This window comes from Ptychodera flava, chromosome 1 (genome assembly GCF_041260155.1).
Source record: "Ptychodera flava strain L36383 chromosome 1, AS_Pfla_20210202, whole genome shotgun sequence".
Lineage (NCBI taxonomy): Eukaryota > Metazoa > Hemichordata > Enteropneusta > Ptychoderidae > Ptychodera > Ptychodera flava.
The window spans coordinates 1,606,425-1,621,497 of NC_091928.1; the positions used below are offsets into that span (position 1 = coordinate 1,606,425).

A 15,073-nucleotide genomic window follows, 5' to 3' on the forward strand; every position below is an offset into this window, starting at 1 on the left:
GTGTCTCTCCAGCTAAACAAATTATCTGAGTAGAGGCTGTTGAGAAAGCTATTCACGTGACTGTAATTGATAATTTTGATGCCTTCAATGTTACACGCAAAGTGACACCAGCATAAGAAGGAGGTAAGAGGAGGTACCGAAACAATGATTCCAGTTCTGTGACTGCTTTTATTGATAACGATTAGAGTATGTGCGAGCATACATTGCTTCGTAAACTTTTTTATTTGGTCAGGGAACTATTCTATGTGAAGAGTGAATATTGTGAAATAAGACAAACTATGATATATATTCACAGATATTTCAGAATTTTTCTTTATATTTTTTCTGTTACCACACTTCATTTTCAAGCCGATATCAACATCGATTACAGTAATATAGTATTTGCTCATCAAACTGATTTACGTTAATGGGTAGCCTGTACGATTTTGTCTCTAGTAATGACTTTTTTGACATTTCGTGATCAATCTGTATTTCATGTTCATCAAGCTTTAATGATTTCTAACACCAACCGCTGGACCATACATTATTAAAATGTCTTGGACTTGACTTTCTTGATTTGATTCCAACATCCAATGCAGGGACCATATTGACCTTCAGTTCTCTGATTCTAGCAGACATCTCTTCAACTTTATCTGGCATCTGTTTTGCAAGATTGTAACGTTCTGTTGGATCATCTGAAAGCGAATTAGAGTACGAAGCTGTTATATTACATTATGTGGTTAGTACTGATATTAAATCCAAAGCTGCCTTCAGGTTAAAGCATTCATAAAATGTTATTTACAAGTACTATGCATCTAAACATGATAATCATCTCTGCATTTGCTGTAAAAACACTGACTGTTACATGATTATCGATTAGGCACTTGACAAACAAACAGAATAATGATGAAAATGATTACTGATAAACAGGTGTATTCAATGGTCAAATTTCATAGTACGATGATTATTGATTGCGACATCAGTATAACTGCCGTCGTCGTCAATTCACAATACTTTCAAAAGTACAACTTTTAATGCTTTCAAATGATCATAACTGACCTTTAATGTTGTAGAGAAGTGAATCCTTTCGTTTTATTCTGGTGTACGTAGCGTTACCAAATGTACCGTTAGCTTCATCGGGTGGTACCCAGCTTCCTGAAAACAATAAACATGTTATTCAGTAAGATGTGGATTACGTCGATATTTTGAAAATAGTTGTTGTGTTTTGTTGACGTTTTCAAGGCTTATAGAAAACACATGGATTGTTGTAACTGGTGCCATATTTATATTTCTCGGATGCAGGTTTGTAAGAAATGACACTCCCACCTGAAACCTTTATGATAAAGAATTTTGACCCCCAGGATACCGGTAATTCCGTAACCGTGTTCATGTTTTTGTCTATTTTTCTGACTAAAACAAAGTGTTAATTGTTTTCACATTCCACGATTAATGTTTTCACCGCTAACATGTTCCTTTGTCAACTCCATAATGTATAGCGTTTAATTCATACATTACGTACCTGGGTTTCCAGCTTTTCCCAGTATTAATTTGTAGTCACCCATCCTATATTATAAAAATGGAAAACGGATTAGTTCGGCAAATTCTGAAAGGCTCTGTCAATTAAACAATGAAAGTTAATAAGTGGCTGTGGTGAATACAGAACATATTACCTTATTGCTGCGCACGGAAATCTGTCTGTATAATCAATGTTGTAGACAAATTCGGTTCTCGGTGAGGATTCGTTTTTGGAGAGTGTAGCCCAAACATTAAGTCCATCCATATCTGAATCTGTTGAAAACATGACCGGATTATACTTGAATATGTTAAATGACGTCATACAGGAAAGAAGAAATCAGAGCCCCCTTAACCTCCCCGGTTGTTATTTACAAATCCGTCTGTTTTCTTCTTGATTTCATCTTGTCTGTCAGATTTATTGTCACTCTGTATGTCTGTCAGATTTATTGTCACTCTGTATGTCTGTCAGATTTATTGTCACTCTGTATGTCTGTCAGATTTATTGTCACTCTGTATGTCTATCACTTTCAAGCTAATATCGTCGCACCGTGTTTTCTCACTCAGTGTAACCATCACACATTGTCTGTAGTAGGCGGAGTGTCATTTCGTAATGTAAAACACTTTTCAATGAAATGAAAGTTTTATTCGTCATTATCGATCACAGTAAATGTTTTTACCAGGAATTCCTCCTACTAGAGATAGCAGTGTCGGATACCAATCCACAACATGGATAAGCCTGGCAAATAAAATCAAATATTAAAAGATTACAGAGCAGTCAGTAATCAGCAAAATCATTTCATTTCACTTTTTACTGTAGAATGAAGTGTCTTTATTTGGTTCAAAACTTATTATTACTTTATTTTTACGTCCGTTGCTACTATACACGTACAAAAGGTTTGTAAAACAAATAAGCATATGTTAACAATCAAATCAGTTCTGGAAAAGAGTGTCGTTTTTCTTCTAAATGGCAGTTATAGACATAAACTAAGTACGTTCAGTAACAAGGTGAGTTGGCGATACAATACCTTTACTTTCACAACATTTACGTAAAATTACGTTTAGCTGGATAACGATCTTGTCAATCAGAGTAGAGTAGTGATTTGTCAACCACGGTAAACGTACCCATCATTGACATATCCTGTTTTTTCTAACATTGTTCCGTGTACAAAAGACACCACTCTTGTTCCACCTTCAAACATGGTTTTTTTAGAGCCACGGAGAGGCCAGTTGTTTCCTTTGTACTTATCATTGACAGGACCTCCATTCTGATGACGAACACAACGGAAAGAAAAATATGAACGTTTACTTCGCGTGACTATGAGACTGGAATGTCATGTCCGGATAAACTATGAAGCTGTTGCATATCTTTTCAGCACGTAGTCACGTGATTTTGATGACGAACACTAAATGATGGAAAGAAAGGGTACCCTTCCCTTCTACTGTAATTAAAATGATTTTTTTTATAATGCCTACAATGTGGCAAAGTTTGACAAAGCCTCGAAGTTTAGAAAACCTTTATCGAATTGGTAGACTGGATAGGCAGATTTTACGGCTATGAACTGCACCGTTTATAATACTGCATACATTAACAGCTTTATTGGCCTGCGCATATAATTATAGAGTAGAAGTATATTTAAGTAATTTTGACCAATATATTTGCAATTTTCTTTACTTATTGTGTTTTCATTCATGGAAACCACACGTAAACAACACTTTTCAAAGTCCATAAATACAATGTATACTAAATGACACACACACACATACATACATGCATGCATGCATGCATGCATGCATGCATGCATGCATGCATACATACATACATACATACATACATACATACATACATACATACATACATACATACATACATACATACATACATACATACATACATACATACATACATACATACATACATACATACATACATACATACATACATACATACATACATACATACTAAATGACATAATATAATTGCAAAGTGAATTGAATCACAGTCCATCGATATCAGCGTCCCCTGTTACAATGCTTCTTGCCCTCGCAGCAAGGTTGTGTATTTGAAGCGGTCGAATTGATCTAAAGGATTCAGGGTGCATGGAACTTCCTTTCTCAATTCTAACCGTGGCGCGCAAAAAGTATTGACTCACCCTATCTATAAAACCCTGATTTCATCTCTAATCTATAAACAGTTACAGCTGTATGCCTTCCACTGGTCTGAAACTAAATTGACGACCAAGTGGGTCTCCTGTTTAAAGGACAGTATTGGTCCAAAGGCGCAGGCGTGATTTGCACACATCAATTACACTCTTTCTGTACAAGTGCCAAACCATCGCATTGGGAAATTATAACTTACATCACTAAGGAATATAAGCAGTGTGTTGTTCCACATTCCGTTATCTTGTAAAGCTGTCACAACTTTTTGAACACCGTCATCAAGGGAAGTGATCATACCTGGAAAAAAGCCAGACGCTAAGACCCTGAACGCCTTGGGTATTGTTTAGAGTTCGATATTTGTTGTCAAATAAAAGTAGAAACACATGTCTTAAGGGGCAGTTTTCCATTTCCTGAAATTATTACACGGAGGTTCATCTTCACACAGACTATATTCTTGAAATTAAATCGAAATGTTCCACGTTCAACATCAAGTCAAGTGTTGTCACGGAAAGAAAGGAAAGTCAGAACTCAAACATTTTGTTACACTTTCGGAGAGTGTTGTTAATGTCGAGAACGATGACAACATGACAGTAAAGTGGCAAAATCACGGTAATGTCAAGAAGAGCCGAGATTGCGGCAAGGACTAAAATATAAGCTAGTTGCCAGTAAACTCACCTAATTTAATTCGTCTGTTCTCATTAATGCCTTCGGGGTACATATCACGATATTTATCTGGGACCTGTGGTTACAGTTTAATTTCAAAGTGACTTTTCTTGCGATCGACTTTACTAGCCATTTACAGTATCAAACTATGAAGAGTGTCATACAATTTACATTGACAGTATTCAAACCATTGACACTATCCACCATTGATGTATATACCACTGATATTATTAACTTTTGACAGCATAAACCATTGGCAGCATAAACCATTGGCAGCATAAACCACAGGTTATCGTAACGTTGCTTGGATAGTCGTTCGAGGCGGGCGGCCGCAGGTCGCCGTTTGCTTGGATAGTCGTTCGAGGCGGGCGGCCGCCGGGCGGCCGCCCGCCTCGAACGACTATCCAAGCAACATTATGATAACCTGTGGCATCAACCATTGGCAGCATAAGCCATTGATATTATCAAATCATTGACGTATCAATCATCTACAAAGTTGAACCTACCTGTCTGTCTGTCTGTCTGTCTGTCTGTCTGTTTATCTATCTATCTATCTATCTATCTATCTATCTATCTATCTATCTATCTATCTATCTATCTATCTATCTATCTATCTGTCTGTCTGTCTGTCTATCTATCTATCTATCTCTATCCATCCATCTATCTATCTATCTATCTATCTATCTATCTATCTATCTATCTATCTATCTATCAGTGCATCTATCTATCTAAACAAGGATACATGCAACACTTGGAAACAGGAGTACACGCATCCGCATGATCATTACATTTAACAATTTGATCAAATAGTTCAATACGTACTTGTAGAGGGTCGTGTACAGTCGGATAAGCTAGATACATAAACATTGGTTTGTCAGTATCGTGTTCTTGGATGTATTCTATGGCCTTATCCGTATACAAATCCTAGAGGGTAAAAAGCAGTAACACGCACATGTTTATTCGTACCGTTGCAAGTATAGCCAACAAAACAACAGACTCTTCTAAAAATAAAACACAAGCAATGCAACAAAGAAGAGCTAATACAAGTTGTGAGACCAATAACACAACATGGACCATCCACACAAATTGCCTATCATTTTCTTGAATTTGGATACTGTGTCTCTCCAAAAATTGAATTTACCGTGTACATGTACGACTGTTTTACTTTGTTTTAACGTATGTTGTATTTGTGGGTAATAAAACTTAAGTGTATTGCTCACTGTTGAATAAGTTCCGTTTTTCGACCAATCAGGGTTTCCATTCTCGTTTAAATCCAAACCTTTAGCTGTTACGGGAAAAGAAAAACTATTATGATAAAAAACGTTAGAGACTCAAAGTTTTTGATCCTGTACAGGTATTTCGCAACATACACTGAATTTTTATAGCATACTGGGACACAGTATTTCTTGACTTTTTATAGCATACTGGAACACAGTATCTCCCAAGATTGTCGATTCATGAGGTCGTTTAAAGATTAAGTTAGTATAAAAAGCCAATGCTTTGCTATTGTTTCAATGATCAGCCAATGAATTCAGTGATCTGTCATAAACTTCAGTAATCTGTCATTGACTTCAGTAATCTGTCATTGACTTCAGTGATCTGTCATTGACTTCAGTGATCTGTCCACTGACTTCAGTGATCTGTCATTGACTTCAGTGATCTGTCATAAACTTCAGTGATCTGTCACTGACTTCAGTGATCTGTCATTGACTTCAGTGATCTGTCATTAACTTCAGTGATCTGTCACTGACTTCAGTGATCTGTCACTGACTTCAGTGATCTGTCATTAACTTCAGTGATCATCATTAACTTCAGTAATCTGTCATTGACTTCAGTGATCTGTCATTGACTTCAGTGATCTGTCATTGACTTCAGTGATCTGTCATTGACTTCAGTGATCTGTCACTGACTTCAGTGATCTGTCATTAACTTCAGTGATCTGTTATTGACTTCAATAATATGCCTTTATTTATTTATTTATTTATTTATTTATTTATTTACTGGCTGGGAACAACGGGCTTTCGCCCAATTACAGTTCCAGCAAAACAAAAAGAAACTAACAAAGGGCACAACAATGAAACAAAGACAGTAACAACACAGTTAAAAAAAACAATCATTGGTAAAAAATACAGATCTAAAAAGAATAAACATTAACTTTCAATGATTTTACTTTCAATGATTTACCTTGGAATATTGAGACGATGAAAATTGAGTATAATTAATTTAAAATGAAACCATATTCTTTTACAATTGATATGAGAACAGGTGGGGCAATATAGTTGCCGCATTCTGCAGCTAGCAAAAAATAGAAACAACTCAATATTGCTGGATATTTTCAAGACATAACATTGCTATATGGGGATATAAGGGCTGATTGGGTTGGCCAAACTGATCACATACCATCGCTTAGACAAAGACAATAAAACGATTTTAAACGTGAAAAATACAGTTAATTTGTTAATACTTTGACAGACTGGTATGGATTTTTTCAGAACTATGTTCTATGGTGTTTTAAGAGCAGATCTGAAGGTATGCCGGGACTGCCGCCTTCAATGTCATTCTATGAAAGATGACAAGCGTTGAACGTATTATTTGAAGTGTCATTGAAAGTAATAGTCATCAATGGACTTTGGTATGGTTAGAATTATTGCGATAGACTTGTAAGAAATGTCCTGACATAAATGATAGAAATGTTCTGACACAAGTGATCACAAAGAACGAATGAAATAGAAGAGCTGCAGTGGTTCTATGTGAAACGATTATCTACAATTTACAAGTGACGTCAGACGAACATGACTGAAAGGTTCAAGGTACCAACTTGGGGTAAAGTTAGACCGTTATCGTGCCATCGTACTAAAGATCTTTCACACTCCCTCTGCCGATCTAATTTGCTTGGGCAAATGCTAGAAAAATCTTGACCCCGTGAATTTCTTCAACTTTGAGAACGCCTAATGAAGTGGTTTTTCGCAATTACAGTCATACTTGAGTGGCTCCCTTAAAGTGGCGTACAGTAAGCGATGAAATACGGTACATTTAGGAACATACCTTCCATATGCGTATAGTGATCTTGAGTCGCCAGGTACATACCATAGAAACGGTCAAATCCCCGTCCATGTGGTGTATATTCTCGCTTACAAAATCCAAGATGCCACCTACAGATAGAGAAATTGATACAATTACAAATTGACAGTCCGACATCGTCAGGCCGTGATTGATAGTTTTAGCCAGTGAAGTTAAAGATGAGTAATAAATGACCGTCTTTGTATTTAATTTTAATTGAAACAATTTAGAACAGAGACATGTACACTTCGGTTCCTTCTACAACGCAGGATGGCTTGTCTGTCCGTCTGTCTACTTTCCTGTTTGTTGGTTTGTAAAAAATAAAAGACATTAACTACTTTCGCCGTTCATTGAATTGGAATGTTGCAAAAACTGCTTTAGTCGTTCATTGAATTTTAGTGTATCAAAAACCATAGACAGCATTCCCCCTCAACAGTCTATGCAAAAACTAATAAAATATGTCACCTTTCCGATGAGGCCATATTATTCTTCTGAATGAGAAAGTATCTCACATGACTAATGTGGCATACAGGGTCAAACTGGTGACACTGGAGGTTAAAATGTTGTTTAATTCTGGATGGGTATGATTGTGATTATTTTTATGTAAATGCTTACACCGGATGGCACTGTCGGAAATATTCAGATTGGACACAAAATATGTGAAATAAAAATAATACACGTACTTTCCAACCATGTAGGTTGAATAACCATGTTGACGAAGAGACTGCGGTAAAATGGTGTGCTCCAATGGTAAACCGGTTGGTAATGCACGCGACACACCTTTGTGCTGCAAACATTATCAGATTAGTAAACTATATGAAATAACATGGACTTTCATTTAAATTACACTGTCTTTGCCTCTCTGCGTTTCTGTCTGTCTGTCTGTCTGTCTGTCTGCCTGCTTGTCTGCCCATGTCTTTCTCTGTTTTGTCTCTGTCTTCATCGACTCGTACGTGTGTCGGTGCCTGAATGTCTCTTCCTATCTCATTTGTATGTTCTTTTGTTGCCATCAATTCCACTTGCTTAAATTTGCTTATTTCACTGTCTTTCGTCATCTTTTTGTCTCAGTGACTGCTCTTCACATCACAAACATTAAATCACCACTTTGATTACGTAATATCTGGAACCGTTTCCAAACACTAAAGTGACAAAGCAATGATTTGATGAAACGACTGGCAGATACCTGGTAACCGATACGATAGGGAAAATAACCACTCATCAACGACGCTCTTGTTCTGTCAAGTAAAGATTCAAATTGTTTTTATACACAAGTATATTTAATTTGAAAACACATATTATTCATGACGATCAAACTATCTTCGTTGTACCGTCAAACTGTATTGTGATTGTGCGATACATTGACAGTGAGATGTTCTGCATTGCCACAATCTGCGTTTGCGAATAAAATAAAATAATGGTTTAATTCTGTAAAGTCATGATATCGCCTTACCAACCACACGGACTGCCATGTCTCTACATCTGATATTGAGAAGGAAGATCGACACAAAACACTTTGGTAAGACTGTATGCAACTCTATCGAAAGACCACTTTATTAATACTTATCAATGCAATGGCTACCCTTAAATTTTGTGAAGGTGATTTGATAAATCTAAATGATACATTCTTTTCAAAGAAGGTTGAGATTATGAAGGGAGGTGAGTTATCTTTGCAAGACTCTTAAACACACACACACACACACACACACACACACACACACACACACACACACACACACACACACACACACACACATATATATATATATATATATATATATATATATATATATATATATATATATATATATATATATATATTTATATTTATAGTAGACACATGGTTCCTAAAGAGAATATAGATATTTGGCGCGTTATTTGGGTGTTACTTACGGACTACATGATTGCTGCACGTACGATTGGTTCAGGATAACTCCTTCTGATGCCAATCTGTCTAAATTTGGTGTTTTCACGTAATGGTTATTGTAACCGATTTCTGCCCACCCTGTTTACGTAAAAGAGATGCCAAAAGTTAATTATGTAACCCCACAGTCTTTCCACCTATACGCCCTGATAAATGCAAGTCTGAAAACTGGAAGGTTTCACTCAGCCCAGCCGAAGAGTCTTATTGTGACTTCTATATTCTGTCAGACAGTAATGCAACTACGGCCAGAAATGATGGAGATTTGCTGTGGTGACTAAGACTTTGCTCGATATAAAAACTAAAGGTTGAACCATTTGATATTGGGGGAAGTGGGCTTGGAAGATGTCGGCCAGGGAAAAAGTTCAAAGAGTTTGCCTTTGAAAACATCCAGCCGATGATAGCAGAAAAAATCTAAAAAATTGCTAGCAGATATGAAGTTCAAAATAACGCAACGACTTTAAGTCTGTACCAGAAATTTTCCGGGCGTCCCATTTTATTTTAATTTTCGGTGTTTCCCACTTGCAGACCACTTTTTTGAATATCTTTCAATGCCCTTCTGGGGCACCTTATGTTCGTAACATCTTTCATTTTCCAAGTGGCACACCCTTTGATCATGACATTTTCATAATATCTGAATTGATTACATTTCTTTTCATTAATGTCCTGATTTGATTAATATTTTAACTCACACTTTTGCTATTGTTTTCCAAATACCAAGTGTTTCAATTTCAAACATTGAGAAGCATTATTCATATGTTGTGCTTCTGCTACAGTTTCTCATTATTGCACCTGAAAATATTTTGAATACTCAATTCAGCTTGTTCACATAGCCTGCACTGGATATCGTGTCCATTTTTGTTCTCTACAATGATGGACCAGGCTGATCATGCTTTGTCAACAAAATGATTTGTTGTACACTAAGTGGTTCCTGCACTCACCCTAATAATAAATGTTTCCAGAACTTGTCTTTTTCAATTTCTAACAACTTTGAGCACAGCATGAACAAAGCAGTGTGACGAGAGTTGGACAATGGTGCAAGAAGTTGCGGTCAAATAGAGCAACTTATATCCTTAATTTATTATTTATTATGTCTTTCAAAGCATGTCATAGGATACACCTGTTAATATCCAAATAAGAACTGCATTCCAAAATGAATCGCCATACCCTGAAGTTGAACCAATGTATCACATAAACTTTTGAAACATTAGAAATTCCAAGCACTTCTGCAGCGTATAGAGAATATGTAGAAGCTGTATTAATTTGCATTTATTTGCATTACGAAGTGAAATATATAGAATTTATTTTTCTATTGGAATATTCACTTTTCTCTGTTTACGAGATAATAATGGGAAATCATTTTGAATATAATATATTTTGTCTTTTAAAAACACTCAAAATGGCCAGCAAATAACGCCATTATATGTAAAATTCAACATTATCTGTATATAGCAACACCAAGTAACGGGATTAATTGTATCATTACAGTATTTCACTACCGGTACCTCTATGCATTTGTAGTCTTTCAATTCTTTAGTCGGTTTATGCCGCATGCGCTTTTAGCCTACAACCTAGAGCAAACTTAATCACTAACTGCGGTAGTGGTTTTCTACCAGATTGTCTCCATCAGTAATTTTTCTGTACGAAGGGATTTTTCTATTTCCTTTCCAACTTTCCAGCATGCGCCAGCATATACTGTTTGCCTATATTTCCATATGAACTTAATGCAGATGCTTTACATTTCTTTCCTTATTCAGTTTTGTCATATCATGTGAAGCAAAACATCTGAACACAAAGAACAGTGAATATTGCCATCCCAGCGCGCTGGAAGGAAGTGAAAAAGACGCCAGACTTTATACGTTCGAAAAAATGATTCTGGGTGAAGCAGGCAGAAAGACAACTCTCCAGAGTTAATCTTCCAAGCAGTAGCACCCCCCCCTAAACCATAGAATATCAAATGGTCGACCCCTAATTGGAGGCTGGAAGTCGGTTTCTGAGAGTAATAATGTATGGAGCCCAGGCGGTCGGCGATACGATATGCAGGCCCGAGTACGCACACATTGAAACAGTGAACTGTTGATTTGTTCGTATAACGTAGTTCTTAGGTATCGCACACAACTGTACATCTGGCTTGTTTGACTATTCTTGCTTTATATTCGGCCATGGAGGCGGGAATCTACTGTACTCACTACATCATATTCAGCATCTGTCTTGTCCTTGCAAGCTTTAAATTTCCCAGTCTCACTACATTTCGGCGTCCGTACTCAGTTTGACGCTCAGTTTGTCATTTCAATGCCCAGTTTGTCTTTTTGTACACCCAATTTGAAGCTCACTTTGTCATTTTCAACACTCAGTTTGACGCTAAGTTTGTCATTTTCAACGCTGTTTGACACTTTGTAATGTCAACGCTCAGTTTGACATTCTGTCATTTTCAACGCTGTTCGACGCTCATTGTGTCATTTTCAACGCTCACTTTGACCACAAGCACCTGTGTTAGGCCTAATAATGTTCTATTCCGCTCTGCGCCGTTGCGCCCCGTAGACGTGTTGACATATATTGCTGAGAAGAAGAACTTTCTTCTTCTCAGGCAGTCCACACGTCTATGGGGCGCGCAGAGGCGCAGAGCGGAATAGAACACAGGTGACTGTGCTTTGACGCTCAGTTTATCAATTTTAAGGTGCGTACATATTGGTTTCTGAACCACAATATCGTCATATTAAAAGTCAACGTAATCGCTGTAGAGCGATATCGCATAAGACAAATCAAACTTTTTGATACGCTTAACGGGAGAACCGATGATCGTTATGAACATGAACTTGATAATCAGAGATACGGTAAACCGACAATAATATATATGGATTCGCGCCAGTAAGCAAGATACGGTCAATTAAAAAATATGTGTCATACCCTACGATATTTAAAATCCCATTTTCAAAAATCATGCGAAGTTTTTTATGGGTAACACCTGAACAAAAAACAAAAGAAAGTTCTCATCTGACCTACCTAAACACTATACAAAGATATCATTTCAGGTTGCTATCCGAAAGATATGCAAATGAGTCCATGGCTGACAAGCTGAAACCTCTATCTTTGGTAGTGAAACAACATCACTCGGCCACTTTGTCACTTTCACAGTAATGGTTGATCGTAAGATTGTACAGTGAACACAATATTGCAAGTTTTCGGTTCAAATATCTAGCTGTCAAAATTTTAAAATATCGTAGCTATAAAAGTAAAGAAGGGACACAATATACTCACCGAGGTCATCAGCAAGAACAAACAAAATATTTGGTTTGTCAAGCTGACCAGCACTGCTATCGAACAGAGCCAGTACACAGAAAATTACCATGTACATAAACATTCTTCGACTGCTGTTAGGACTCAGACAAGTATACAGCTGTCAACAACACTCATTTAAATACTTCATTTGGCTAGTTATGTGATAGACAGTAGAAGAGCGACTACTGGGTCTGGTAATATAGTTGCTGTTCATTGTAAAAACGTCACCCCCGGGAATTGTGATATAGTTATTCCATAAGGATGTTTAAATTAGAAATACAAACAAGTATAAATTATCATTCGACGTTCAATTTGTTAAAGAATCTATTAAGGAGTTAATTCCGAATATTGCTTGGAGCAAGAAATTCTAAGCAAAGACCATCAAAGCAATTTATGTCCAAATTATATGCAAAGACAGCGTACATAGTACCTGTTTGTCATCGTGTTAATTGCCAATTACTAGATTTCAGAGATTATGATTGGACGTAAATGGCTTAACCACAAATGACGAGTGGTTATTTTATGAAAATATTCATGTAGTACTTAAGTATTCATGTAGCATCCACGTAGTCACGTGGTCAGCACGTAATCTAAGGTCTAGGGCTGATAAGCAATATTTGAAGTTACATACATCATAATGTTTATCAAGGAATAAAGTATCTATATAACTGATTAGGTAGGTTTTAATGAACCATATTGTCAAATGTACTTTTAAACTTGTGTTTTACCTTATAGACACGTTCAGATTTTTATTTTTTCTCGGTTATAAGCTTAAAAGTCCCAAACCCAAATGAAGTATATATTTTCTGAAAGCTCAGATATTGGGAAATCTGTCCATGCACAGTACATAGTCAATATTTGCACAATAGTCACGTGACAAGCGTTTTGCTGAACTTTCAAAAAAACAAAACAAAACGGGTTTTCTCTCCTTAAGCAAACACGCTGCACGATTTCCAATTGGAATTGGTGCATTGACAAGCTTTGGTAATACCCTTCAAATCAATGTCTGGGATTTCCTCTTTTTGCTGTTGTTTTTATGCACTATTAAAGGTTTTAGACCAAGGTGATTTTCAAGGAATCATAGCTGTCGCGCCATATAATTTGAATAGAGTCTCGGAGAAAAATCGCAGACACGGATTTGAAGGGTATTGCTGAGGCTTGTCAAGCATAAATTTCTACCCGAAATTGTGCAGCGTGTTCGCTAAAGGGAGGAAAACCCAATTTTTGGAAAACGCTCGTCACGTAATTATTATGCAAATAATGACTGATGTGTACTGTGCACGGTCGAATTTCTCAATATCAGGGCTTTCAGAAAATATGTATTTTATTGGGGTTCGGGACTTCTATAACCGAGAAAAAAATAAAAATCTGAAAGTGTCTGTAAGGCATCTAGCTACCTTTAAACTATTGTTTGTGCTGTGAAGACGCCGACTGCCAAACGATTATGGATCTTATTGGAAGGAATTTGGTGTGGAGTGCCTTTTCACTTATCTCTGTGATGTCTGATCACTGGAAATATGTTAACCGCTGCTTCAAGTATATTTGCTGCAAGTATGAAGACGTCATGACCACCTTATTGGCTCCTATCATCAGCTTGAAAATGTCACTTACAGACTTAGGTTGGTGTAGGTTGGTGATGGCAACACACAGATAGAGGCCGATGAAACACTTCATGTCGTCAAACCCAGATAGAATTGTAGATTTGCACACGCTTCAGTGTACTTTTCACTGTTCACAAAGCATTGCCAAGGCTGCCTGTTGAACACGCTCCCGGAAATTGTATTGGTTATTACAGTTGTAATGAATTTACTGCAACGTTATTAAATTTCCTGCCATTGAATATACAATTTTCTAAATTACAAAGGTCACAATATCGAAAGAGTTATTTTAGTTAGTAAACGATTAAGCTTTGTATGAGTGTTAATTCATCATTTTGACTACACTGGTGATCCTGTGGATACTGCATTAATATCTTGTGATTGGTTGAAATTTACACAATCGAATTGGTGACCCTAGTCACGTCTCTGACTTGAAAACTCTGAGCAAACCAAAGAAATAGACAAAGTGTGACCTGTTAATGTTAATGTGACCTGCTCATGTTCAGTAATTGGCAACTCTATTATCCACTTCATCAATAAACATCCTGTCAAAAATTAATTGTCACATCAGTTGGTGGGTGCTTCATGGGAATCTTCTAGCTTATTGTAGTTTTAATAAAGTTACTGTAGTAACGTATATGATTTAATTTCCTGACGTTAAATGTTTGATTTACAAACCGTAGACGCTTTAGTGATTAACAAATTTGACTCGTGATGGAATTACTTTATCTCATGAAATGTGTAATATGACATTAAACTGGTCCAATAATCATTTCAATTCAAGGTAATACATTACCAGGTCCATGGGACATTTGTGATTTACAAATCTAAGTAGGACCATCCTGAACCACTGATAGTTAGTGGTGGTACCAGGTGTCCGGAATGGGTAAGCGTACCCTGCTAG

General features: G+C 36.7%; 1 protein-coding gene across 2 annotated transcripts; it reads right to left on the minus strand.

Moving 5' to 3' along the window:
* Positions 1-134: 134 nt before the first annotated feature.
* On the minus strand, positions 135-12,764 carry LOC139117009 (arylsulfatase J-like). 2 transcript variants are annotated; one of them, XM_070679842.1, is made up of 15 exons: positions 12,551-12,764; positions 9,265-9,376; positions 8,558-8,609; positions 8,058-8,161; positions 7,360-7,466; positions 5,535-5,599; positions 5,137-5,238; positions 4,327-4,390; positions 3,851-3,948; positions 2,617-2,759; positions 2,172-2,230; positions 1,650-1,767; positions 1,499-1,542; positions 1,039-1,134; positions 135-674 (listed from the first exon to the last, which is right to left on the minus strand). In XM_070679842.1, the coding sequence occupies exons 1-15, from the start codon at positions 12,651-12,653 to the stop codon at positions 499-501; spliced, it is 1,443 nt and encodes a 480-aa protein (XP_070535943.1). In that variant the 5' UTR covers positions 12,654-12,764; the 3' UTR covers positions 135-498. The 2 variants fall into 2 exon arrangements, with proteins under 2 accessions (XP_070535943.1, XP_070536021.1); XM_070679920.1 differs by lacking the exons at positions 8,058-8,161; positions 8,558-8,609 and having other exon boundaries at positions 151-674; positions 12,551-12,750.
* Positions 12,765-15,073: the final 2,309 nt, after the last annotated feature.